This window comes from Amia ocellicauda, chromosome 18, assembly GCF_036373705.1.
Source record: "Amia ocellicauda isolate fAmiCal2 chromosome 18, fAmiCal2.hap1, whole genome shotgun sequence".
Lineage (NCBI taxonomy): Eukaryota > Metazoa > Chordata > Actinopteri > Amiiformes > Amiidae > Amia > Amia ocellicauda.
Window position 1 is genome coordinate 21,408,986 of NC_089867.1, and position 27,859 is coordinate 21,436,844.

General features: G+C 39.8%; 4 protein-coding genes across 4 annotated transcripts; all 4 read left to right on the forward strand.

The window, feature by feature from the left end:
- Positions 1 to 1,205: 1,205 nt before the first annotated feature.
- On the forward strand, positions 1,206 to 6,061 carry LOC136713638 (taste receptor type 1 member 1-like). Its single transcript, XM_066690776.1, has 5 exons — positions 1,206 to 1,478; positions 1,845 to 2,594; positions 2,747 to 2,956; positions 3,966 to 4,086; positions 4,645 to 6,061. Exons 1-5 carry the CDS (start codon positions 1,221 to 1,223, stop codon positions 5,577 to 5,579), a joined length of 2,274 nt encoding a protein of 757 aa, XP_066546873.1. The 5' UTR covers positions 1,206 to 1,220; the 3' UTR covers positions 5,580 to 6,061.
- Positions 6,062 to 6,878: 817 nt separating this feature from the next.
- LOC136714131 (taste receptor type 1 member 1-like) lies at positions 6,879 to 10,648 on the forward strand. The gene is made up of 5 exons (XM_066691442.1): positions 6,879 to 7,154; positions 7,578 to 8,330; positions 8,569 to 8,664; positions 9,095 to 9,215; positions 9,676 to 10,648. Exons 1-5 carry the CDS (start codon positions 6,900 to 6,902, stop codon positions 10,608 to 10,610), a joined length of 2,160 nt encoding a protein of 719 aa, XP_066547539.1. The 5' UTR covers positions 6,879 to 6,899; the 3' UTR covers positions 10,611 to 10,648.
- A 2,777-nt stretch (positions 10,649 to 13,425) lies between these two features.
- LOC136713895 (transcription factor HES-5-like) lies at positions 13,426 to 15,112 on the forward strand. Its single transcript, XM_066691133.1, has 4 exons — positions 13,426 to 13,760; positions 13,855 to 13,947; positions 14,136 to 14,217; positions 14,566 to 15,112. The coding sequence occupies exons 1-4, from the start codon at positions 13,689 to 13,691 to the stop codon at positions 15,018 to 15,020; spliced, it is 702 nt and encodes a 233-aa protein (XP_066547230.1). The 5' UTR covers positions 13,426 to 13,688; the 3' UTR covers positions 15,021 to 15,112.
- Positions 15,113 to 26,068: 10,956 nt separating this feature from the next.
- Positions 26,069 to 27,487, forward strand: LOC136714132 (transcription factor HES-3-like). The gene is made up of 4 exons (XM_066691443.1): positions 26,069 to 26,122; positions 26,235 to 26,330; positions 26,726 to 26,807; positions 26,961 to 27,487. Exons 1-4 carry the CDS (start codon positions 26,069 to 26,071, stop codon positions 27,404 to 27,406), a joined length of 678 nt encoding a protein of 225 aa, XP_066547540.1. The 3' UTR covers positions 27,407 to 27,487.
- Positions 27,488 to 27,859: the final 372 nt, after the last annotated feature.

The following is a 27,859-nucleotide window of genomic DNA, read 5'->3' on the forward strand; positions in this document are numbered from 1 at the left end:
TACAGGGGGATTATATATTGGGAGGACTTTTCGAAGTTCATAACTCTCTGAACTATCAGTCAGACCACAACAGACCTGAAGCCTTACAATGCTATCCGTAAGTAAATCTCCCCTATTATGTCATCTAGTTTTTAAAATGTTTATTTCAATAATGTAGTTTATATGCGCAAAAGACGCACTTCTAACAAGGGACCATTTTTTTCAATTGATGAAAAGTAAACCTGGAAAATGTGTACAATATTTCAACTGGTAACAGAAGCAGGATATCCATATATTATATTATTTCAATTAGGAATATTTTCAGTATGAGAGGACACTGTAAAGGTACCCAGCTGGCACAAGGTGTGCGTGGATTCAGGCACAGCGTTTCAAAAACCGTTCCCTTACACACTCCTGCACCTATTTAAAGTGTGGGGTTTTCTGTTTAATGAACGGTGGGTTGTGGTGATAATGAGATGAATATATTCACTGTAAACGTATCTTCTTGACATCATTACTTTATATATATATTTTGTAAAGTTTCTGTAAACGTACGTCTACCACTGATCCACGAACTGTAAACTTCAACAGAATTGACCGAGTTATCTGTGACTGGTTTTACGTTTAATACCGATTGTATTGTTTTATTTGTTTGTTTGTTTGTTTGTTTGTTTGTTTATTCCAATACATGTGGAAGATATCTGTCGATGCAAATAGATCATGTCATTTGAAAGTATTAGATATATGTTCATATAACAAAAGTCCTTCAAAACTGAAAATGATGGTACGTTCTGTTCGGGCACACCTACATCACAACCTTTAAACGGGGGGTCCAGGGTATCATTGTTTTTCCACTTTTACCTCGCACACACATGCGTTTTTCTTCAAGCTAAATCCATACAATTCTAATATATTCGTTATTTATTTTGTGGTCTTTTTAATTTTCAATAAAAGCGGCGACTTTACTACTACTACTACTACTACTACTACTACTACTACTACTACTAGACTACTATTACCAGGGTGCATCCAGCGCATTTATTGTTAATCTATTCAATCAACAATCAATACAATAAATTATACAGTAAATAATGGAAATTATGAATCGGACATCCAATAAGGAAGATCAACCAAGTTCTCAATGAATCAGAAATAAAGTCACATTCAGCCTCCAACATTGCTCAAACATTTCCCCCCCCAGATTGGACTTTTTGACTTCAGGCTATCAGCAGCTCCAGGTGATGAGGTTTGCTGTGGAGGAGATCAATAACTCCAGCTCCCTCCTGCCCAACGTGTCCCTCGGCTACCAGATCTTCGACCACTGCTCCGATACGCTGAACTTTCCGTCTGTCTTTGACTTCCTCTCCGTGAATGGGTCCGTCCCCGTTAAGAAGAAGAACAGAGATTATCGACCGAAAGTCATATCTGTCACCGGCCCATTTGGCAGCACTCAAACCATTACCATTGCGCCGCTATTCATGGCAAACATCATTCCAATGGTAACTATCACATTTCATTTCCCTGCGTAATAAGTAATAGGCTAATGTGCATGTGGTCATGGCTTAACGCTTTATAGTCTTATCATTATTGATTAGAACCCAGCTAACAATATCATGTTGCTACAACGTTGTGGGTTTTGTTGCTGCAACCCTGTAGTTCCCAGATTCGTTGCTACAACATTGTGTGTGAGCTGGAAGAAGAGTAGTAGTAGTAGTAGTAGTAGTAGTAGTAGTAGTAGTGGTGGTAGTGGTAGTGGTAGTGGTAGTGGTGGTAGTGGTAGTAGTGGTGGTGTGGTTTGTGCATAAAAACCACAAAACGATTAAGTTATTTAAATATATATACATATGTATTTATTTATTTTATAGATAAATCACGGATCGTCAAGCGCACGCTTAAGCGACAAAACTGTATTTCCTTCCTTCCTACGAACAGTTCCGAGCGACAGAAATCAAGTGCAGTTGATTATTCTCCTCCTGCAGAAGTTCGGCTGGAACTGGGTCGCCTTCATTGGTGGCAACAACGATTACAGCCGCGATGCGCTGCAGGTCTTCAGCGAGGAGATCAAGTCCGCCGACATCTGTCTGGCTTACCAGGGGACGGTGCTGCAGAAGTCCCCGAGCATCGGCGCCATGCTGGACCAGATCCTGCAGCTCAAGATCAATGTGATCGTGGTGTTCGCCCCGCAGGAGTACGCGGTGGCTCTGATCGAGACCGCCATCCAGAACAACGTGCGGGACAAGGTGTGGATCGCCAGCGACAGCTGGTCCTTGAACCCACACCTGCCCAGGAAGGAGGGCATTCGGGCCATCGGCACCGTCATAGGGATAACCAGCAAGTCGCTGTCTCTGCCAGGCTTGGAGGAGTTCATCTATAGGACAATGTCTCGCACTGACCAGGGCCCTTGCGCTAAGACACCATCCAACGCAAGTGCGCAGACCTGTAACCAAGATTGCCCGTCGTGCGCCGTCGTGAATCCTAAAGTCATCGTCGATGAAGACCCGACATATACGTTCAGCATCTATTCGGCTGTGTACGCTGTCGCCACTGCACTGCACCAGTCACTGGGCTGTGGCGAGAAAGGGTGCGCAGGTCCTGGCACAGTTCACCCGTACATGGTAAGCAGTTGCACTTGTTTTACTTAGATTAAGCTAAAAGTACTGAATCGCATAGAGGATTTAAAATAGACATAAGACATGCAATTGTTTGATAAAATACACAATCTTACTCGATTTGAAATGACCATGTCCCCACTTCTATCTGATCACAGGTTTTCGAAAAACTGAAAAAGGTGAACTTCACATTGCACGGCCGCGTCGTAGAGTTTGATGGGAACGGAGACCCGCCGGCCCATTATGATGTTTTATTCTGGGACTGGACCTCGTCTCCTCTCTTCAAGAAGATCGGCTCATTTTCTAAACAGCCTCGAACCAGTTTCTTTCTAAATGAGAGTCTAATTAGGTGGCACACAAATAGAACGGTAAATAATTAAAATATTGTTTTATTGTCTCATAACAATCGCATACATATAGTAATAATTACAAATAAATAATATAGGACTGTCCCGAAGGGTCCATTTTTACCTTCGAAGATTCGAATCTGAAAATATTACGAACGAATGGTCGAAGCTTCGTTGCTGCTAATAATGTATCGATGACGACACATTAGCTACTGGTGTATAGATGCTAAAGAAAATTCTTCTAAATTAATCTATATAAAAAAAACATCCACTTGTTTAGAATAATTTATCTCGAACAGTAATCATATTTTGTATTGATTGTACTTACATTAAACATGTTAACCTTCCAGTAAAACACCTTACTCATAATAAACTGTATGTGCGGTGACGTATTCAGGTTAACTGTATTTTATGCAATACAGACAAAACTGTCGGAAATAGCGAATCGGTGAAAAACCAGATGAATATAACCCGGTGTCTAGTGACATTAAACACACAATTATACTGAAAGACACCGGAACACAGTAACCTTAACATTTGGGTTAACTATAATAAAAATACTCCCTTGACTATGGGTCAATATTATATATTTTTCAGTATATTATTATATATTATTTTTATAATAATAATATTAATGGGTCGATTGCAACGAACTTGCACACGTACTAACCTCTGGTTCATCTCCAGTGCGCTGCATTCAATTCTATGCAATTGACCCATTAAGCCTAATTAATAATGCACAATAATTTAAACTTAAGTTGGATAAATGATGCTTGTTCCCGGGTGGGGGTTTTGCATTTAGCAAACAAATATTTTTAGAAATATTTTCAACAATAAAGCAGGGTTTATCTATATATTCAATCTCGTTATGAAATCGAGATTAAATTTCAGATCGCCAACACACTGTAAATAGAATATTCCAATAAATAATTGTGATTGTGTAAAAAATAAAACATCCAAGGGCTAAGTTTTTTTTTAACACTAATAATACTAATTGAAGATTTCTGCAACTTTGACTTTAACTTTGCAGGTTCCTGTATCGGTGTGTTCAGAGGAGTGTAAAGTGGGTTATATAAGGAGAGTCACAGGATACCACAGTTGCTGTTTTCAATGTGAGGTCTGCTCGAACGGGACGTACGTCAATCACACAGGTGTGCATAGGATCCATGCAAAAACTGATACCAAGATGAGATGCGCATCTAAAACTACTTTACTTTAATGAAGATGCTGTTTATGCAACTCATTGTTGTTAAAGATTAAAGAAACAAACATAAACGCACAATAATTAATTGGTGGTAATCCTTATTGCTGATTGCTTTTTACAACTTAAGAAACATTGCTATGACTAGAATTTGAATTAAACTGCAATGCTTTTTATACAACTTTGTGTTCACATCACACTTGAGTGCTTATTGGTTCTTGCTATTGAGACACAAGTAGAGCAGAGACATTACATTTATTCATGAAGGCAGTTTCTTGTAAATATTCATGGTTTACCCAGCCTGAACTCAGGTGATTCCTAACTAAAATGATGACATGGATTGATTTATTAAATACAAAAAGTATTGAATAACATCATACATCCAGAGAGGAAACCTTTTAGGGACTCTGTCAGCAACACCACATCAACATATCCAACCTGTTAGTAGAATGTCCTGTCATACTCATACTGAAAATATTCACGACTCTTTCGTTTTCACATTTAACAGCTGATCTCTACACCTGTAAGAAGTGTGAAGATGATGAGTGGTCGAATCACGGAAGCACTTCGTGCAAAAAGCGCTCTGTAGAGTATCTGCACTTCACGGAGTTCGTCTCCATTGGACTAATACTGTCTGCAGGTTTCCTGATCATTGTTTCAGTGGCTGTCAGCTGTGTATTTGCCTGTAACTATAACACTCCGGTTGTGAAGTCTGCGGGGGGAAAGATGTGCTTCTTCATGTTGAGCTGCTTGAGTGTGTCGTGCATTAGTGTCTTTGCCTACATCGGGGTCCCTGGGTGGGGGAGCTGCATCTTCAGAAACCCAGTGTTCGCCCTGTTCTACACGGCCTGCATCTCCTGCCTTGCCGTCCGCTCCTTCCAGATCGTGTTCATCTTTAAAATGGCGGCCAAGTTGCCCAGGGCCTACGACTTCTGGGTCAAGCACAATGGCCAGTGGCTCATCATCGTAACATCGGTGGTCTTTCAGATTCTCTTGTGTGGCATCTGGATTGGCACTGAAGGACCTCACACTTTTAATAACACCTCAGCGTACAAAGACCAGATCATTTTAATCTGTGATATGGGGAATCTGTATGCTTTCCTTACAGTGATCGCTTTTGTCGGCTGCCTCAGCGTTGCCTGCTTCATCTTCTCCTACATGGGCACCGACCTGCCTAAAAACTACAACGAGGCCAAGTCTATCACATTCAGCTTGCTCATCTTCTTCTTGGCGTGGATTTCCTACTTTACAGCACAGATAGTTTACAGCGGGAAATACATCCAGGCAATCAATGCTGTCTCAGTGCTAGCCAGTCTATATGGCATCCTCTTCGGTTACTTTATTCCTAAGTGCTACATAATTATTTTCACGCCTGAGAAAAACACCCCCGCACACTTCCAGACCTGCATTCAGAGTTACACCAAAACTATCAGTAGTATGTAGTGATGAAAAAACAAAGCTTCCTAGCCATATGCATGTAGATTGAAAGTTTAGTCAGTTTATCAGTTTAGATTGAAATCTTCCCAATTCACACTATATTATCAAACATCTCTGACTGATCCTTTTCTCTGCAGGTAATGGGTTGCATCAAAGTTTGTGTGTCAATGTGTGTTGGCACGTTGATTGAATTGTATAGTAAGGACCCAGACAGTTACCACTATGATAACACACCATGCCACAAGCTGTGAATGCTAAACCTTGAATTAACACTGTTTTATATACATTTGTGGTAATATAGTGTGTATCCATAGTATCAAAGTAGAATAACCAAAGCAAAACTGTTCCCAAGAAGCATCTTTCTCACTTCTCCCTTAGGCAACTATCATGTTATGAAATATGATATTCCTGATTAATTATCTGTGGTAGTATCTGCTTCCGAATACTGGATATGTCAAACTGAAATCATGACACTTACCTTCATTCAGGTCATGTTTCTCCTGTCATTTATGTATTAATAAAATGCATGTGTAATAAAAAAACAATGTCTGAGAAGGTCTGTGTATGAACAAAGGTGCATTAACGTAAGAGCTGGATAGATCTTAGATTTGTGTACGTTTTCTAAAACCAAATGGCCTAAAAATAGTGAAAACTACAGTAAGTTCTTAATTTGCCTTGTGTACTATGGAGCGAAACTGAATGAATTGCACAACAACAGGGTATTAGGATTATTAGTAGGACCTCAAAAAGCAAAAGGATAACAATTTTCCAGATCAGTTGCTGAAGAAAATAATATGCTCTGCTAAAACCCAATAGTTCACCAATGATTGAAACCACAAAATGATATACAGAAGGTGGATTCCAATGACATTCCATTAATTTTGGAAAAACTCCTTTATTTTGATCCTTTCAGTTGCATTTTTCCAATAGTGGTGTAAAATGAAACATGATGTAACATACTTCAATGTGCATGAAAACTGAATTTTGGGAGGACTTTTCAAATGTTATCAGCATCTTTCTTTTAATTCCAAGCACAGTCTGGTGTGCCGCAGTTCAGGTAAGTATATTTCATGATATTAGCCCACAAATTCAGATAGATTTCTCTTTCTCTCCTCTATAGCAGTGCTACACAAGTCTGCAGCTTAATCTTTGTGTACAGTAACCTTTGATAGGAACTTTGTGTGACTTTGTGTGTTATTTGTAAGCAATGCTAGGATGGCACAGGTAGCTAAAATGATTGGCTCTACAGCAGCCTTTAAACTCTCCCATATTTTTCCGTCCCCCAGATTGCAGTTTTTGCCTTCAGGCTATCAGAAGCTGCAGGTGATGAGGTTTGCTGTGGAGGAGATCAATAACAACCGTTCACTCCTACCCAACGTGACCCTCGGCTACGAGATCTTCGACTACTGCTCAGATATGCTGAACTTCCCGGCGGTCTTTGACTTCCTGGCCAACAACGGATCGGTTCTCGTTAAGACCGGTCTGAACAGTCAATACAAAGTGATTTCTGTGACCGGTCCGTTTGGGAGCACCCCCACCATTACCATCGCACCGCTTCTCATGTCTAAATTAATTCCCATGGTAATTCATTTTTTCTTTCCGTATTGCATTGATCAATTAGGGTTGGAAATGTATTGATTTTGAGAAAGAAAATGTCACAGGCGATAGATGTTGAAGGCCATTGCATCTAAATTGAATTTGAATTTGAATCTGACATTGAAATTATAGTATAACATTTCAAGAGGGTGAAGGTTAAGAGTATACTGTATCTATTTCAACGTCTGTCTTTTTTGTTTATCTTTTTCTCCTTTGAGGTGCTACGTTACCATTCTTAGCACACTTCAATAAGATGTCCAAGTGTCCCCAATCAGCAGAGCATGTTTTTAATGTTGGTTGTAAAGGAATTGATTCACATTGTTTGTATTTGTGTGTATTTATGTGTGTGTGTCTGTGTATATTTATATACAGTTCCATACTTACATATATTGTTTTATATAAAAACAGGTAACATACGGTGCCTCAAGTATACAGCTTAGTGACAAAGCACGATTCCCCTCCTTTCTGCGAACCATTCCCAGCGACAAACATCAAGTGCAACTCATTATTCAAATTCTGCAGACATTTAAGTGGAACTGGGTGGCGTACATTGGTGGCGACAATGACTACAGCAACGATGCTTTTCAGTTCTTTGTGGATCGCATTGGACTGACCGACATCTGCTTGGCTTACCAAGCCATAGTTCCCAGACAGTCCTCCAACATTGGTGAGGTCCTCAACAAAATAGCAACCCTTAATGTCAGTGTGGTTGTGATATTTGCATTGCCAGAAGTTGCAGTACCAGTCATCCAAATGGCTATTAATACAAAAGTACGCAACAAAGTGTGGATTGCCAGTGAAGCCTGGTCCTTGAACCAGCAGCTGCTGGGGATTACAGGAATTGAAACCATTGGAACTATCATTGGGGTAACCCTGAATGGACTCTGGACACTACCTGGTTTTGATGCGTTTGTCCAGAAAACTATGGCTCGTGGAGAAACCTGGAGCTGCTCAAATGGACAACAGATGTCCGCAGTGGAGACGTGTAACCAGTTTTGCCTACAGTGTTCCAATGAATCCTCTAAGGATATCACCAGTGAAGACCCAACCTTCAGCTTTCCCATTTACTCGTCTGTTTACGCTGTTGCCCACGCGTTACATCAGGCACTGGAGTGCAACACGACAAGCTGTCAAAGAGCAGGAACAGTCTATCCCTATATGGTGAGCACTTTGCTAAATCTGCTTAGTCACTTGAGGAACAGATTATTAGTGGGTTTTAATGAAAATTTAAATTTCTTGTACAAATACAGCTCTGGAAAAAATTAAGAGACCACTTAACATTGATTTCTTAACTTTTTAATGTTTTCCAGAGCTGTATATATATATATATATATATATATATATATATATATATATATATATATATCAAATTAAGGCTTCCCTTTGATATTGATTTCAGGTTTTTGAAAAACTGAAGAGGATGAGGTTTACTCTACAAGGACGCATCATTGAATTTGATGCAAGTGGGGACCCCCCTCCCCAATATGACATTATTGTGTGGGACAGGACCTCACCTGATTACTTTAAGACGATCGGGTCATATATTTCTGATCCAGACCTTCGATTCATCCTTAATGAGAGACTTATTCATTGGTACACAGATGGACCGGTAATTATCTGTTTGGTTATATATGTATGTATGCTTGTATGATTCACTTATTACCTTCTACTAATATAAAAATACAAAGACCAAAAAAAGAGTAAAAGGAAATAAAGCAATTTGCTTAAAAAGGGGTAACATTTTGTAATAAAAAGACACCTGATCAGTGAATTAAAAATACCAAATTATTTCACCAATCAAGCCTAGGGATGCAGACAGCAGTGGCATGTGAATTATTTCCCAGCTCAATGTATCGCCCTGGTGGCAGTGCCCGAGTGTTTTTGTTACCCAGAATGTTCTCTGAAATAACCGCATTCGTTTGTAGGCCCCCGTCCTGGTGTGTTCCTCCGAATGTAAGGACGGTTTCAGGAAGAAACAGAGAGGCATCCACAAATGCTGTTTTGATTGTGAGCTCTGCCCTAATGGGACGTTTGTCAATTACACAGGTGTGTAGACTGGTGTGCTGCAGAATCTGTCAGATCAAAGAAAAGTCTCAGAGTTTGGAAGTTAAAGAGCTTTGGGGGGGACAGGTTTTTATATGGGAAAAAAATGCTACCATTATAAAACACTGCTTCCAAGCTGGACAACTTTTGCACCTTTTTAAGAGGATGTGTAATAGTGAGGAATTCAAACAAACAACAAACATAAAATTGGAAACTGATCATATATGAATAGGCATTTGATAGACCATATAATGACTTTATTGAATCAATTGACACCATTATGCCCTCCTTCTAGCCAGCATGACTTATACTACGCTTTGTGAAGTAGTGAGTTTTTTCAAATCTGTGAGAGATTTCTGGGATCCTACCTTCTAAACTACAGATCTTTAGTCTGATGAGCTTTATTGAAATTGTGTTTTATAATGTAATTTTATTACATCCATTTCCCTCTGCCTTTTGACAGCGGATCCCGAAACCTGTAAGGGATGTGGAAAGGACGAATGGGCAGACGAAGGAAGTACTTCATGTACCATGCGCTCTATCGAGTACCTCCACTACAGAGAGCAAATCTCCGTTGGAATAATGCTCTGCTCAAGCTTGGTGTTTTTCCTGTCGGTGGCCATCACCATTCTCTTCGCTCGTAACTGCAACACCCCTGTTGTGAAGTCTGCGGGGGGGAAGATGTGCTTCTTCATGCTGAGCTGCCTGACCGTGGCGTGCATCAGTGTGTTTTTTTATGTGGGCGAACCTCTGATGCCCAACTGTATGTTGAGCAACCCGGTGTTTGCTGTGTTCTACACGGCCTGCCTCGCCTGCCTCGCCGTCCGCTCCTTCCAGATCGTGTTCATCTTTAAAATGGCGGCCAAGTTGCCCAGGGCCTACGACTTCTGGGTCAAGCACAATGGCCAGTGGCTCGTCATCGTAACATCGGTGGTCATTCAGATTCTCTTGTGTGGCATCTGGATTGGCACTGGAGGACCTAAACCATTTAATAACACCTCAGCGTACAAAGACCGGACCATTGTAATCTGTGATATGGGGAATCTGTATGCTTTCCTTACAGTGATCGCTTTTGTCGGCTGCCTCAGCGTTGCCTGCTTCATCTTCTCCTACATGGGCACCGACCTGCCTAAAAACTACAACGAGGCCAAGTCTATCACATTCAGCTTGCTCATCTTCTTCTTGGCGTGGATTTCCTACTTTACAGCACAGATAGTTTACAAAGGGAAATACATCCAGGCAATCAATGCTGTCTCAGTGCTAGCCAGTCTATATGGCATCCTCTTCGGTTACTTTATTCCTAAGTGCTACATAATTATTTTCACGCCTGAGAAAAACACCCCCGCACACTTCCAGACCTGCATTCAGAGTTACACCAAAACTATCAGTAGTATGTAGTGATGAAGAGGTCATCTTTCTAGTCGTGTATCTGGACAGAAAAACTAGATAATTATTAATTAAATTAGTGTGAACAAAAATAAAATTATAATGAAATGCAAAGGAAATTGTTCTAATGCTAAGAGAAAGGAATTTGGTTCCATTATTCATTTTCTATTCTTCTTCTTCTTCTTCTTCTTCTTCTTCTTCTTCTTCTTCTTATTATTATTATTATTATTATTATTATTATTATCTCTGTTTGCAGTTTGGTGTTTGCCGCGATTGTATGATTTAGTCTGATCTCGGATCCATCTTCCTTGAATCTATCTAGAAAAATAAATATGGTCGTAATAAAATAATTAATATATTGTGGTCTCGAATAACGGCGCGGTATTTCATATCTTTTCAATCTTGTTTTTAATAATAGTTTAGTTTGACCTCGGTGCATTTTATTACATTTTCAACTGCAGATGACTTAAATCATCCTTACGCGGGGTCTTTAACAGATATGCTACCAATTTTGCTATTGTTTAATATTTGCTGGGGGTCATTGATTAAAACGAAGCTTCTTCTCGAGTGTTTAAGATGTTAGAAAATAAACTACAGCTGTGTTGTTTGTATTGACTGTAATTTACGATATATATTTCTATATCACGACATGCAATAAAATGGTTTTACTTGCAACTTCCAGTCTTCTGAAACAGTGCAGTTCATACAGTTACCACTAGGTGTCGCTTTAGACTAGCGACTGGAGTTGGAATGAAGAGTGTGTTCTTCTTGTGGTGTATTTTAATGACTTGTATATATACGTAGCGCATTTCATTTAAAATCAGTTACTTAAATGAATACATACAGACTCACGTTCTTACATTTTTGACATCGGAGCCTAAGGACGTCGGCTATATGTTACAATACCGAGCACCAATAGTGATGCACGAAAAACACGGGGATAACACGTGAATATCTTGAGCACCTGATCTGAGTTTTGCGCTTAATCACATGTATAACAAAGTCAGGGGCAGTTATGGGGTTACAGACTAGGTTTGGTTTTCTACATGTGAACAGCAGACCTCGGTGGACTTGCATGAAGCATTTGTATACAGGATGCATACACTCACCTAAAGGATTATTAGGAACACTTGTTCAATTTCTCATTAATGCAATTATCTAACCAACCAATCACATGGCAGTTGCTTCAATGCATTTAGGGGTGTGGTCCTGGTCAAGACAATCTCCTGAACTCCAAACTGAATGAACTGAATACAAAGAATGGTGTGAAAAGGGAAAAACATCCAGTATGCGGCAGTCCTGTGGGCGAAAATGCCTTGTTGATGCTAGAGGTCAGAGGAGAATGGGCCGACTGATTCAAGCTGATAGAAGAGCAACTTTGACTGAAATAACCACTCGTTACAACCGAGGTATGCAGCAAAGCATTTGTGAAGCCACAACACGTACAACCTTGAGGCGGATGGGCTACAACAGCAGAAGACCCCACCGGGTACCACTCATCTCCACTACAAATAGGAAAAAGAGGCTACAATTTGCACAAGCTCACTGGACAGTTGAAGACTGGAAAAATGTTGCCTGGTCTGATGAGTCTCGATTTCTGTTGAGACATTCAGATGGTAGAGTCAGAATTTGGCGTAAACAGAATGAGAACATGGATCCATCATGCCTTGTTACCACTGTGCAGGCTGGTGGTGGTGGTGTAATGGTGTGGGGGATGTTTTCTTGGCACACTTTAGGACCCTTAGTGCCAATTGGGCATCGTTTAAATGCCACGGCCTACCTGAGCATTGTTTCTGACCATGTCCATCCCTTTATGACCACCATGTACCCATCCTCTGATGGCTACTTCCAGCAGGATAATGCACCATGTCACAAAGGTGGAATCATTTCAAATTGGTTTCTTGAACATGACAATGAGTTCACTGTACTAAACTGGCCCCCACAGTCACCAGATCTCAACCCAATAGAGCATCTTTGGGATGTGGTGGAACGGGAGCTTCGTGCCCTGGATGTGCATCCGACAAATCTCCATCAACTGCAAGATGCTATCCTATCAATATGGGCCATCATTTCTAAAGAATGCTTTCAGCACCTTGTTGAATCAATGCCACGTAGAATTAAGGCAGTTCTGAAGGCGAAAGGGGGTCAAACACAGTATTAGTATGGTGTTCCTAATAATCCTTTAGGTGAGTGTACATTCATTCTGTAACTCTCAAACTGTGGGGGTCCCAGACCCAGGAACTGCTCTTGTATTCATGCACTGCAACAAACCGGCTCTTACAAGAGCTGCAGGCTGCACCCCGAGCACAGCCAAGGACTCCCCGGGACCCTGGGACACGCAAGACGCAGCCGCTGGGGCTCCACTCCACCTGCAGGGGGCGTTACAACTAATCAAGACTTGCTGCCTGTTATTGTGAACTGTTACCAGGAAATCATAGCAGAAAATTGTCGATTTGTAAGAACACGGGGGTCTGATGCTCGGCGCTGCTTTTTGCCCTGCAGCGTGAAACCATGTCCTTTGAGAGCTCCTGCAATAATGCATTAGCAATTAGCGCCGCTCCTCGCTGTGTTCATCAGACGCCGATTTCATAGCAATTTAGCGGCGCATTAAGAGCAGAGCACCGGCACAAGTGCGCAGCATGGTCCTATAGGAAAAGAAGGTCCGAATCATATTCCTTCTAATGCATTACTACTTAATTAATCAGGGCATTTACTACAGCCCCACATGTAGACTTTTATAGATGCATCTGAGACATAGGCTACCTTCCATACATAATCAAAGTTTTTTTTATAGTTTGTTTTAAATTGCATTGACCCATGGCACTCGATCTGAATAACTTATGACTGGACATGTGTACACGGGTAACGTCAACCTTCCAGGTGTCCTAAGTGAATTTAATGTGCGTAATTCACTTTAATCTGCGAATATCTGCGACTGTTTCCCCAGTGGGAAGTTTGACATTGATACCAGATTCTCGCAGGGGCCATACAGAGGCGTTGTCTGGTCATGCCTATGTCATAGTCCATTCACATGCAAATGAATAAGGGACATGTATACCGGCCATTACGGCAGTATCTTCATTCCCTTCAATGACTACCGTGACGAACGAACCAGCAATGCAGTCTGGCTTGAAACCTTCAGAAGCTACCCCAGACCGAAAGGTGAGACCTACAACATGCATCGTTTTTATATGTTGATCTTCATTTAATTTGTAAAAACGAACATGTTCTAATTCAAAATAAATTCCGTTTGCAGATCTTAAAACCATTAATGGAAAAGAAACGAAGAGCAAGAATAAACAGCTGTTTGGAGCAACTGAAAACTCTCCTTCAAAGACGATACCCCAAAGTAAGTGGGTCCCGACTGTAACTATTTTGTCTGAGTTTAAAGTGTCAGTGCATAACTCGTATACACAATGCATCTAAACACTTTTAAGATACAATTGAACATGTGACTAAACTATATGAAAAGCATGCACATCTCTCTGTGGATCAAGACAAATGCGCAATGCTGACCTGGTTGTGTGTCCTTCAAAGATCTCCAAACGCAAACTCGAGAAGGCTGATATTCTGGAGATGACTGTTAAATACTTAAAACACCTGCAAGAATTACACCAAGGTATGTGTTCTCCATGCTATCATTTAAAACCTGCCATCGGGAGTTGCTTTACCGCATCTTTCCGTGCGACTAATATGCCTCTCAGTCAAATAATGAAGAAGCTGAACATATGTAAGCCATTTTAACCAAGTGAAATGCATGAGTGCGTTTGTACGTTGCAGCATTACTTGTGAGATGTCAGTGTCTTTGTTGCTCTGGTCAGCACCAGTGAAGGACACTTTCACTTGATTTTGTTAGTGTGTTTCTAAGTGCACGTCATGTGCTGAATGTGGTGGAAATGAAATCGGTTGTATGCATCTGCAATGCCTCTCTTTAATTGTAGTCTAATGTGTCGCCTTTACCTTTCAGCTGTCTCGACCAGTGAGCAGGACATTGCTCCTTACATCGCCGGGTTTCAAGGCTGCACAGAAGGAGTGAATTACTTTTTGCAAAGTGAACCTGACAGTAACGAGCTACGGGTGCACCTACTGACCCACTTATCCAACCCCCTGGCACAACAAGAGCCTGCCTCCACAGTTACAAACACAGGAGCCACTTTATCTCCAGCACTTCGCAGTCCTGGAGTGACATGCGCCGTCCCTTCTCCTTCCTCTTCAGCCCGGGTCATCCGGAAACCAGCACCCGAATCAGAAAATAATATTGAGCCACACGTTAACAGTCATCATCTAAAGCCTTTTAGAGAGCAAATACAAGTGGCTGTTGTTTCAAAATCGCCACAAGCACCACATGTCTATGCCATGAATTCAAAAGACTGTCCAAGAACGGATTGTGTTGTCAATACTGGGCATTGGCGGCCCTGGTGACCACGCTACTCGTTTAATCTCATTAGTTGAATCTCCTGCTATGTGTAACTGTATAGTTTCTTTGTAAGAAAAACAACTGTACATCATTTTGATGCTTTCCTCATTTGTAATATTTTCAATTATTAAAATGAAAATGTCACCTTTACGACTCTTGTTTTTATGGCAACAACAAATCAAAACCACTGTTCAATTCTGCACAACGCGATTCGTCTTTATCTGTTCTTGTGTTAACACTATTCTACATTGATTTGATTGATGTTTAAACTCTTAAAATCGATGTCTTGTCATTCTACACAAAATATGAGTTCTTGGTGACACAATGTCAATCTACAAACCACTTGATAGCGGTTGTATTTCAGTACAATAAAAACCTTAATTTAAAGAAAGAAATACAAAACCGAAGAACGACCACCACACACACAAACGCCCCTGGGTACAGTATGCTAGTTTTCTAGAAGGAGGTTGGACACAGTGTGTATTTGTCCCTATGAGTAGTTATTTACTAATTTAGTACACTCTTCGTGTTATGTGTTAAATTTAACGCAGTCTGAGTTTGTTCAAGGACAACACAACTTTGTGTTACAATTTACCAAAGTACCAAAATTTACACAATCATGTGTATTTGTAACAAAATACTGGGTGTTTTTAACACTGTTTTTCCAATACAGAATTGCGTTAAAAATTATTAAAAAATATATTGTTGTAATTTGGTCAATTTTAACAAAATGTGTGTTGTCCTTGAACAACCTCAATGTTCTGAGTGCAGGCTGTACACATTTTCTTCTAACACCCAGCGAATGTGTTAATTAACATTAACTAACTAATACATAATCAGTTAAATGTGTCAGGGGGTTAATTTTAACTAACAGTTTTCACACGTTGCTTGTATTAAGATTAACATCCATATAAGCAACAGTGTGAACACATTTAACGATTTTTTTTAGCATCATGATTGTTTTTTTCCTTAATATTTAATGCAAGTATATTTAGTCCCTAAATCATTGTTCCCGGTTTCAAACTCAATTCTATTGCCTTAGTTAGCTATTGTTCCTAGATCTATTTTAGGAGCTATTGGTTAAATGTATGAATTAGTGAGTAAAGAGATTAGACATTGATTTTAATCTGGTAAAGTTAAGATATTTGAACAACTATTCATCTTCATAATTTAGCTTTTCTATAGGCTACTTATAAGGTAACCAACTAAGAGTCCGATTATTTTTTCTGAAACTATAAAGGGGTAGTGTATATATATTCATTAAAAATGTAAAAATCTTCGGCTTGTTTGTGTTAAAAACACATTGGATTCAAGTCTAATCTGATAATTCGTGGATTTCCTTAGCCTGTAAGTATTGGAAGTGTTTTTAACCTGGCGTTGTCTCGTAAGAAATGTAAGAAAACCAAGACTTGTCATTAATCCATTATTTTATTTAGCAATGGTTTTGTTAATGTAGAGTAACGTACCCAACATCTGTCTCAGTGACAGAAGAGTTATCCTTGGGAAAGTTTAACGCACTTCTACGACTTTCCACATAAAAACAATCCCACCGCTGATCTAACTGCAGCAGATTGTGATGTTAGCTTGGAAGGCTGTTTCAGGAGCTGCCATGCACCCCAGTGGGAAGCGGAAAGGCCGGTCCTTGGGGGGTATGCGAAAACCTGAAACGCTAAATTGCCATTTTGTTGAGCTATTGAAAGAGCTGGCTTGGTGCTTCCCTTGGAGGATGTACCGTGAAACTAGGAACGAATCGTTTCAGTGGTGAAATCAAATATGGCATATGGAGCCATTCCCCAACTTCACACTGGCTGCAACAAATGGCGATTTCATACCAATTTTGCGGCAAATGTCTAGCATATAATTCAAGCCACACACGTTGTATGGCCCACCTGAAAGCTCGCATAAAATTCTGTGTGGTCAGCAGTTTCATGCAAGTTAAACGAAATAAATGGGTTTAAAATACCAGTGTATTCACTCCTGATAATGCATCATAACACAAAGGTTGCAGCATCTTTAAAGCACCCCAGCTTTCTGAGATGTTGTTTCTGGGGTGTTTGCATGCCGATTATTACGTTATTTATTTTACATTATTGAATCCTCCAAAAAACATGTTATTTATAATGTATTAAATAAAGTGTATTTATTTGCTTTTACAATATCTCGCTGCAGAGGGGTATTGGACACTACAGGCGACAGTACTTTAATGGCGATATCGACTGGACAGATTTTAATTCAATGCTTGAAGGTTTTCAGTTTAATGTAACGTGAAAGGGTATTTGGACTATAACTTATAGGGCAGCTCCCTATGAAGTAGCATCAGTTCCGCTGCTGGTGAAAGCTGTCCTCTGTCTTTGTGCATCTTCAGCTACAGGCCCCAGCAGGCACATTCACACACAGAGGGACGGCATATTTTCTCTTGCTTCAAAATATGAAGCGAGGAAAATCGGAGGAACGCCTCCTGGCTTTTGAGCAGTACACTCCGATTTTCCACTTTTGGGATATAAAAGAAATACCCTGGGAAACCTGCTTTCCCCGTCCAACATAATAAAACGTCTTTCTCTCCAATGCCTCCCAAAAGTAACTAACGCTTGGAGAAACTTGAAAGATTGTGTTCTTGGACTGGTGGGGCCACAGGCATACAGTCGGTCCTAGCATTGCATGGTTTGCTTGGTACCAAAACCATATCCGACACCGAGCCTGGAAAAGATGACTTCTATCTTTGTTGTAGGAAAATAACACGTTTTTTTTAGATGCTGATATTGCCCCTGCTTCTTAGTGCAACACGTGTTTAGGACATCTAGACAATATTATTTCTTTCTTATGTTAAATCTGCAGGGGTTGGCCTCTGTATAAGAAAGACAACCTGGACGTATTGTTATTCAGTCCCAGGGCATTTAACTAAAGCAAAACTAAGAAGGGCGTGCTGTCAAGATCACCATTTACACCTTTTTTACTCACAACGCCAATCTGCCCCCTTCATGTGGCACGATGACGTCATCGACCTCCTTTCTTCTTTGAGCGTTGTTGAGCCCAATAACCTATACATGGAATATAAATCAAGGAATAGAAAAATAACTAAATCCCCCATTTCGGAATTTGTAGTGGGAATGTTACATTTAAAATGTAACTAACGTTACTGCATCACTCTTCCAATAGAGCCATTCATAATTAGATTCGTTTAATGTCCTGCTATACTACACTGAAACTGGTCAGAAGCAACTGCATTAAGTTGACTCAATTAAAAAATAACAATGTGTTGAAATTAATGTTAAGTTAGTGTAATCCGTTTTTGTAATTGTTACAAAACTACTTATTTTGGTTAAATTTAAATCAACACTTCTATTTATTATCAATTAACGATTTGCTTTAAGTCAAGCCAGAGTCTTAATTTTAAACCCCCAACCTTCAGTTCACTAAACAAATCCAAAAACAAACGATCAAAAAAATAAAACACATTTAAAATTCAATCCAGTAAAATATATTTACTGTCCAATAACTTGCCATACACATGACAAAAATGAGAATTGCAAGCCACTGTCATTGAAACATTGCTTTGGGAAAAGACCCCTAAAGAACATGTCACCAACAGCAAACATGCCAATGAATGCAGCAGCATAAACAGACTTGGAATGCCTTAGCAAGTAATTTAGCAAGACAACATGCCAGGGGACATACGTGCACTGCCACTTCCTTTCAAACACATCAATACAGTTCTCCAATTTCTCTCCTGCTCAGTGTGAAGACAGTCACACCCCACCCTCTCCTTCCCAAAACAAAACAAAAGGTGAACCGTCTGCAGGTAAACGTGCATACAAGACATTCATACAAGCCACATCCAAACTAGGCAAGCAGACCCGTTGAGGGAACGCTCTCCACACAGATATTTGCACCCTCTCCTCCTCTCTCCCTCTCCAGCCCAAACCATGTTAACATTTTACAAACTCAAAAGAAAATATAAAACAAATGTGCAGAGAAGAGAGAAGACTGACCCTAAATAAAAAAGAGCCTCCTGTCATCTCCCATGTACACAACATTGTGTGTACATCCAGCTGCATGAGAATCCTCTGGACAGCCTCAGAAGTGTATCAGTGGAGCTGTGGATAGCTCAGATTAAGACAGTATATGAGTCCAAACAGCCCGGCGAAAGCTGATGCCACCGACTGCAGTTCGCTGAGCACTTCTACTCCCTCAATGACAAGGCCGATGTCCACAGTGCAACCTAGAGCTGCTCCCCCTTCCCTTCGTATCACATATATGGCCTCATCTCCTTCAGAGTCCTGAAAAACAAGAGGACACACATAAGGACCCTCCATCCTTCCTCCTTTACCCCTTCTTGCTACCCCACTCTCCCCTTACACCCATCCTACTACCCCACCCCACCTGTATCCTACCCATCCAATATCCCACTCCCCCACCTCCCCACACCCATCCCATCCTCTCCCTCTCCACCCCTAGATGGAACAAATGATCTTCCCAGATACTCTTTGATAAGGCCTGCCTCATCTTCATGTACACACTCTTGCCGTATACTGATGTCCTTGGTCTACAGATAAAACAAGTTATAAAAGTCACATTAACAACTAGTGACAATCAAAAGACACTTAAGAGACACGAAAAGGTTTATCTGAAGGCTCATCCTATTAAAATAATGGACCAGTTGCTTGCATGGTTAACAGGCAAAATTATACCTAATCAAATGCACACAAAATCGCCCCAGAATAGCGGCCTTCACTCTTTTTTAGCTTTGCCTTTTTGTACAATATTTTGAGCCATACCAATGTATTACTGAAATACGTATGTTTAGCTCATGCTGCAAGCTTACTACCTAGCTATAGATAACCTGTCGTGATTTTTCCCAATGCGTATTTTGACGTTGCGTGCGTCACTGACGTCAGAGTGGTATGTAATGCGCATGCCCAAGAAATACTGAACTCCAAAAACAGGATTCATTTAAATAAAAATAAAAAAATTGTAAAGAAAAATATTTTTTCCCATTGGTATAATTAAAATAAAAGCGGTTGAACTAACCAAAGTATAATTGTATGTAATACCCACTGATAAAAATAATTAAAATCAATAACACCGGTTACATTTTTTTCAGTGCATATATTTCACTATGCAATGCGTTCACTTTGAATCTGCAAAAAATGTCCCGTCTAGCCGTTGCACCTAACAAGCACTTTATTTTGTGACAAACTGTCAAAACATATTTTTCTACATGTTATCCAACCAGTAAAATATGCAAAGAAAAATACAGAGTGTAAACAAATCAAACATGTGGGCTTCAATGAATACACTAGTCCCTGTCCCTCTGGATCTGGTCCGGGTGAACTCCTTGTGATGCAAATCCTGGCGTGAAGGGTAAAGTGAGATCACCGTGGTTTGCAGGCAGAACAGCCCTTTCGTGTGTCAGCTATAGGTGAGGGGAGGTGCACAGCGAACACGGGCACATCAGCAACTCAATTGATTTCCTCCAGGACCAGGAAATTGAAATTAGCACCAGGAGATGTCATGCAAACTGCAATGTTTCGGTTAATTTCACGCCCTTGTAGAGTGATGTGGATTGGCAAGACGTGAAACAGACCAGGCCTACATGTTCTTACTGCCAAATTAATAATAAACCAATCGAAATGTCGGGTTTATATGGTTAATTAATTATAATTAAATTATATCTTCAAATTTATAATCAAGTCAGATTTTAAAGTAAATATCATATTGTGTTATATTAATCTCTTGCTGTACATTTTCACATTTTCTACAGAGAAGTTAAGTATTGTTTGAAAACTTTTTAAAACAAAGTTTATTGCGCCAGCTGCTGAATATAATATACATTAATTTATGAAGTCGAAATACTGTGTGATTTCGAGTGCATATTATTCTGTACAGAGAACAATTTTCTTACGTTTACTTTACCAGGCTTTATTTAGTACTAATGAAAATGCAATACATAAGACGACATTATTTATTTTTAATATTCGTTTTGGGTATCTTTTAGAGCTTCACAAAATGCCGAAATCATCCACGTTTAAAGGTCTTTTGATCTCGCTTTCACAATAAAATGCACTCTTTATAATGCAAATTAGCACAGCTTTGAGAGAAAGGGAGGGCAATTAAAAGGCGCTGATGGCAATGAAATCAATCATTATAGGGCAAATGACTCTTTAGGGAACAACAACAGTACAGATTAAGACAGTCCGGGAACTGAGTGTCGTGTCGTTAATCCTTAACACGAATATAACCAAATATACATCAGTATCCCTCTATAATGTGCATTTCAAAATCTATTTTTAGTTAATAGATCATGATAGACTGTATGGAGTTTTTCTGAAAACAATCAGTTCACTCATACTTGATAAAAACTCAGCTCGGTTGCTTTGTTAATGCAATTATTATATTATTGATAGATAGGTGGATAGATAGATCCAGGGTAGATGGATAGTATTCGCTATTAAAATAATTGTGAATGCCTAAATCCGAACTTAATTAAAATCTTAACCATCCTTCAAGTTGTGAAACGTTGCCGTTTAGTTGTAAAGTGCTTTGCTTCCTGGTCTTTTTGTTGTTTTTCTAAGGCTAAACCACTGTACAGAAATAGTCTTTGCCCATTATTATTCAAATGTATCTCAAGTGGATTGGTGTAAATGGCAGATGTTTAGCAATTCAAGGCGCATCAGTACCCGAGAGCCATAGTGTTGCACAATGAAGGAGCGACTCTTTTGTGCGACTCTTGTCTCTTTCAGGCGGGATGAGAGAGAGCGCGACAAAGGACTGATACTGCGCCCAGTTATAAAGTTACTTTTCCACTAGTTCATTTCGGCTCTTGAGAAAACACAAAGCACTGATGATGTGCGCCTCTGCTCCTTTCAGCGCGTCAGCCCAGTGCCAAACACAGCCATTGTGCCCTGAAACCAAAGCAAAGAGTCTTAAACAACCCGCAGCCCAGTCTATAGACATTCATGATACTGCGTGTTTGATCAGAGCTGCGCCAACAAGCTCGTCGCGTGTCTCCTCATCCTGTGCTTTTCTACATTCAGTAAAACACAACATATATACATATATACACACTTATATTTATGCTTTTAAAAGTGCATGCGGCGTCATCCACAATCCTGTCTGCAGTGCATTCGCTGCACACCTGTTCCTCCGTCTTTCAGCTGCAGTTTGGTTGCTGTTTTATGAATGGTCTGTAAGGCGGTCCCTCAATTTTCCTCGCTCTGAGAGGATCCTTTCTTCACTGAAAGATAGCCGTCAGACACGTTTTTGTTTCTATATCGTTTAAAATGCCTCGAAGAAAGTATGCAACTGGGAATGGATACGGGAATGCGTCGACGAGAAAGAACATAAGACATGGAAAAATAAGACTGATATATGTTCATACCACAATACGTTATGGACTGCTCCACATGTATGCACAATGCTGATATATTGTTATATTGTGCTACTGTTATTTAATAAATCTATATGTATATACACTCTGCTGGTCCGTAAATTAAACTTTCTATTCACATTGCTGCATGCCGGTAGCCTCTTTGCCAACGGAATGGCTTTCAGTTGTTAATTAAAACGATACAGAGTACTACAGAATAGGTTTATTGGGGGGTCATTTTATAATTGGTTAACTAATTGCTGTTAACAAGACCTATAATACTCCAATTATTACAACACTTAGTTTCGGCGTCCTGCGGCTTTGTACGCATGACAAAAGGTCGAGGTGGTTAATGACTAACCAAGTACTAATGGTAACGTGTTGCACTCTTAGCATTTTAATTTATGCTGTGATACAATTCTTCCATAAAGGTCATCATAATAAAGTCTGAGGGATCTTATCCTGGCAGAGAGGTTATACTTTTGTCATCCCGGATGTATTACATTTTCCTGTATACATTGGTAGCAAACAATGTAGCACTTTTTTTAAATAAGTCTATTGGCATTAAAGCTGTCCTGACACCTTCTTTGCTCTCTACGATGACATGTATGTCGCGATAGAAGCGGAATATAATAATACATTTGTGTGTGTTGATTGAACGCATTGCGTTTAAAGGACCCTGCCTGTCTGATATACACATGATGTAGAGGCAGGGACATCTTTTCAGGGCTGCTCAGAAAGTTAACTCTGCCAAAGCTTAACATTGGCATGGTTCTGCTTGTTAAACTTGAGCGTGGAAACACAGAAAATGCAAAAGCAGCCCTGCCTGCACAATAGAGGGGACCCAGGCTTCACACACTGAAGAACCGCATCCCAATTTCATACTGATTTAGGGGAGCATTATATTACTTTAAAACTCAGACCAATAGCGTTACACCAATTTTTCGGTACATTTTACGCAGTTAAATTAAGCCACACAAGCTGAATTTCTCTGAGTCAGTCAACTGCAGCCTATAGATTATAAATATTCGGAATCTGTGGAGATCCATTACTGTAAAAATATATATATATATATGATAATGAAACTATTTTGTATGTGTAATCCTTACAACAGAAAACATTAGATGGGGCTCAGAATAAATGCAGTAATACTGTTTGTCATATTATTTTGAAATTAACTACAAACGAATCAATGTTATTCTGTTGAAATACACAAGATTAATTAACTGAAAGCGTGGTTAATTTAGTATATTAAGAAAGCATGATGTTTGTTAATTTGTAATTGTCTTTCATGTATCACAACCTTTTTTTCAAGCCATTGACGTCCTTCTGATTATCGTGTGCGAGTATTTTATTGCAGACGTTGGGTGCAATTAGGTTACAAATTGCTCTGAAGTGGGCTCGCATACCCAGGCGTTTGAAAAGCACTTTCCAATAAGGGCAGTTGCTGCTAATCTTTTCCAGCCGCAGTCTGGGCTCAACTCAGTAGTTCAAAGAGTTATATATATTTTAGATTGATGCGTAATTTTAGGTATCATGGAACAACATTAAACTTATTTATAGAAGCGTTATGTAGTCAGAATACATTTTGATCAATTTTAACTGTTGATTGTGTAACCAAAATGGTTCCTTCCAATAAACGAATACAATCGTTTTTCAGCAGTTAATAAACACAATGCTTGCAATCTGATACAACAGTTAATCTTGTGGTGTGGGTTTCATCTGATAATTTATATTCTCTGACATGTGTCTGCATTTGAAACCCTGTTGTTTTGATACTTTTACAGAGGTTTGCAGCTACCTCTTCATTTCAAAAAGGCTGCCTCTCAACAACAGTTTGTCAATTCCGTCCACAACAATGCCACTCTGTGTTTAAGAATGAAGAATTCTTTGATTTAGCTTTTCGCTTTTTTTGTGAGCCCAACACAGCCATGATAAAGGATCTGTACCCATTCAAGTCATAAATATACTGCAGGTCTTTCATGGGCGCTTTGAGCTCTTGGCTGACCACACTGAAATGTAAATGCGCCCCTCTTTCTCTTTCTATACCATCCGTCTCTCATGCACATCTCTAAACAAACCCATTGTGTCTCAAGTCAAACTTAGGAGACTTAAGCGACTTTGAAAATAGTCTATAGAAATTCCTTAAAAGAGGGTCGCGTGTCATGATATTTACCGTCAACACTTTTTCCCCTTTGCGTATCTGAAGTGTATTTTTTGTTTTAGTTTTTTTGTGGTCATCCATATTTTGTTGTAAACATTGTTGGTTTGTTGGTAGCATATATTTTAAAACGTTGAGCCAGTTTCCCCCCCTTTATCTCCAACGTAAACTGAATGGCAAAGGGCGTTTCCACAATTCTCCTCGCTGCAAGATGTCACTTTCCATTAAAACTCGTTATAAAAGCGGTGCTGGGAATATGTACAATGTATAGCTTTTAATAGCACAAACAGTATACCAAAACTAAATAAACGCGAAATATCTATTGTCTTTTATTTGACATTTAATCTACAACACACATAGTATTGTGTGTATATATTATCAAAATAATACAAATGTAATATACGCACATATATATGTTTTTCAATTAATGTTGCAGCCTGGAAACGAACACTCAAACCAGTAATAATGTATTTCCTAGAAGTGTAAAGTATTTGTATCTTTCTTAAACGTACACACACATGCTATGTAATGTACAGACAGACGTAGGCGCATGTTGTTAATGCTGTGTGGCAAAGTCATGGTGACCTAAACAATCCACATGTTTCTTCTTTACCAATTAGCAATGGAGGTGTCTCTGAGAAGCTGTCCTATGAGCAGGACATCGACATCCTGTGAGGACATGAGCGGCATTTCCACGGTGCGGCCCCCCAGTCCAGGCGTGACACCCAGACAGAAAGAGCTGAATGGCGCAAACTAGCCCAACAGTCCCCAAATCGCGCACCACGACCACCGCATTACTGCGCCAATTATGTGCTGATTTGTACGCCTGTATTATTGTGTTTATTTCACCTCACACGTTGTTATTAAAACATAGATACAAATATTTTAAGCGATAGTCATAGTTATATATATTTTCAAGCTTAATTCCCCCCTCATCGTCAATGCATAGTTAAAGGCTGTTTGTGAATGTGTTTATATGTATGTTCTCTCCCTTCTTTGTCCCTCTCTTACTTTCTCTCTCTATATATAGTTATTTGTATTTAATCATGACGACTCTTAAATGATAAAGTCTTGTGTATTTACGAGTGTATTTTATTTCTATGTGGTGACCAACACGCAATCAAGCATAATTTGAACACTGAAACAAAACCTACATAAATGAAGATATGTCTACACACACACACTCACATATAATATCACCGTAGCAAACGTAGCAACTTTAATATTAGTATTACTTTTTGAACGTCAGTAGTTTGTTCCTTAACCTTTATTTCAAAACAATAAAAACTATCAGTTAACTTGTTTTAGGCGCTTTGTATGGCGTACCTGTCAGAGAGACACAGACCCGCACACTGTCCATATTGTTAGCCTGTGCGCCGCGGGGCATTCATCGCATTGAGATGTAAAGTGGGCGACGCTATAAATCCACCCGTGAGGCTGAATTCCTTCACTCTAGGAAAAAATCGCAGTACAGATATACACTGCCGCCCAGGACAGAGGATTTTAAGACTGTAAGTGTAAGTAAAATGGTAGCAGCATCCGAATCTCCAGAAAAGATCCATCTATTAAATGGGAAAAAGGTATGTTTCAGACATCATTTATTTGCGTTTCAAAATCATTACACGTTTTCATTAAATAACCATTGTAACCCTTCCTTTATAACGGATCCGCTATCTCTCTCTTTTGCTACAGGTTTCCAAACCTTTGATGGAAAAGAAAAGAAGAGCCAGAATCAACGAGTGTCTGGAGCAGCTGAAAGCACTCCTGGAAAACTATTACACCAATAATGTAAGTCGCGTCAATTTGAAGTAGATAACCATTAGATTGCTCTGGTGTGTGTACATGTATATGCATTGATTAATGAATATGTAATATTAATATATGTACACACCTATACACACGCACAGTATTAGACGTAGATTATAACAAAATAAAAGAAAGTGTCCAAGATTGTCAAATCAAGTGGATATATTTAATTCCTATACATGCTGCTTCAGTTTCAATTAGTTCGTTTTCAGATATACTATTTATTTACTAGCAGTATTTTCTTTTCTTTCTTTTTTTGGAGGGGGGGTCAGTTGATCTCTTATAAGAACGAGGGTGCATTGGATGGACTAATATTCTTCGATTTGCTTTGGTTACAGATTGGTTTAATTAAATTGCGTGTTTTATTACATCTACAGATTCGAAAGCGCAAACTGGAGAAAGCTGACATTTTGGAATTGACAGTGAAACATCTACGGAATCTGCAGAAATACCCACAGGGTGAGTTTGAAACCCACAACATGATATAAAAAAGAACAGCCCCCTCATCAACTTCCTTAGTATACGTTTCAAAGCAAGAGATACAGATAACATTATCCCAGTTGCAACCTGGGTCCTTGAAGGATATTTTCTAATACCCTTTTTTATGCGCAGGTGCTTCTGTGAAGACCATACAGTTTGCCGAGTACCAAGCAGGGTTCAAGAATTGCTTGAACGGGGTGAACCACTATCTCATGACACACAAGTCCAACAGGAGAATTAGCTCCAGCCTGTTGAGACACTTCAGCAGCAACTCCAGGGCAGCGGCCGGTTCCAGCACCGCGGACAGCGACCCTGGAGCCGCGCAGACTCGGGAGTGTCCGCCGCTCTGCTTCTCACCAAACCCCGCGCCCAACTCCTCCATACCCGCCTGCGGTGCCCTTACAGCTGGGGCTCAACCCGGGCAGCACCACCGCCCCGCCAGACCAGCAGGCCACGTCAAATGTCAGCTGTTTTTAAAAGACAAATGCCCGGGTAACGAGGCGCAAAGCCACCAAAACAGCGCCACCGCCAGTGCGCACTTTTGTGTCGCGTCGCGGAGTTATTGGCGTCCTTGGTGAAATGTTGATCTGCTTATCTGATAATGCGTATCTCTGCTCTACCACAAGGGATACTAAACGTACATCCTGGTCTGCACTGTATAGTTTAAATTGTACAATTGTTGTATTATAATGAATAGATATTGTTTTGTATATAGCTATAACATGTTGTAATAAAGAGAAATGCACACTTTCACCACGGGTCTGTCCTCTATTTTAAATGTATGAAAAAGATCGATTGAAATGATGTGATTCAAACAATACATAATGGTCGAATTCAAGTCAACGAGTTGAATGCACATCTTATCTTCGATGCATAAAAGCAGGAAGGTGTAGCTGCTACACAACAGCCCAGATTGTCAGAATTCATCCGGCCACTTCATCTGTATTCAGGTCCAATAGTCTGTATATATACCATTAATGCCCCATTTCCTAAAACAAATGATGATAAACAAACAAAATAAATACGTGAAA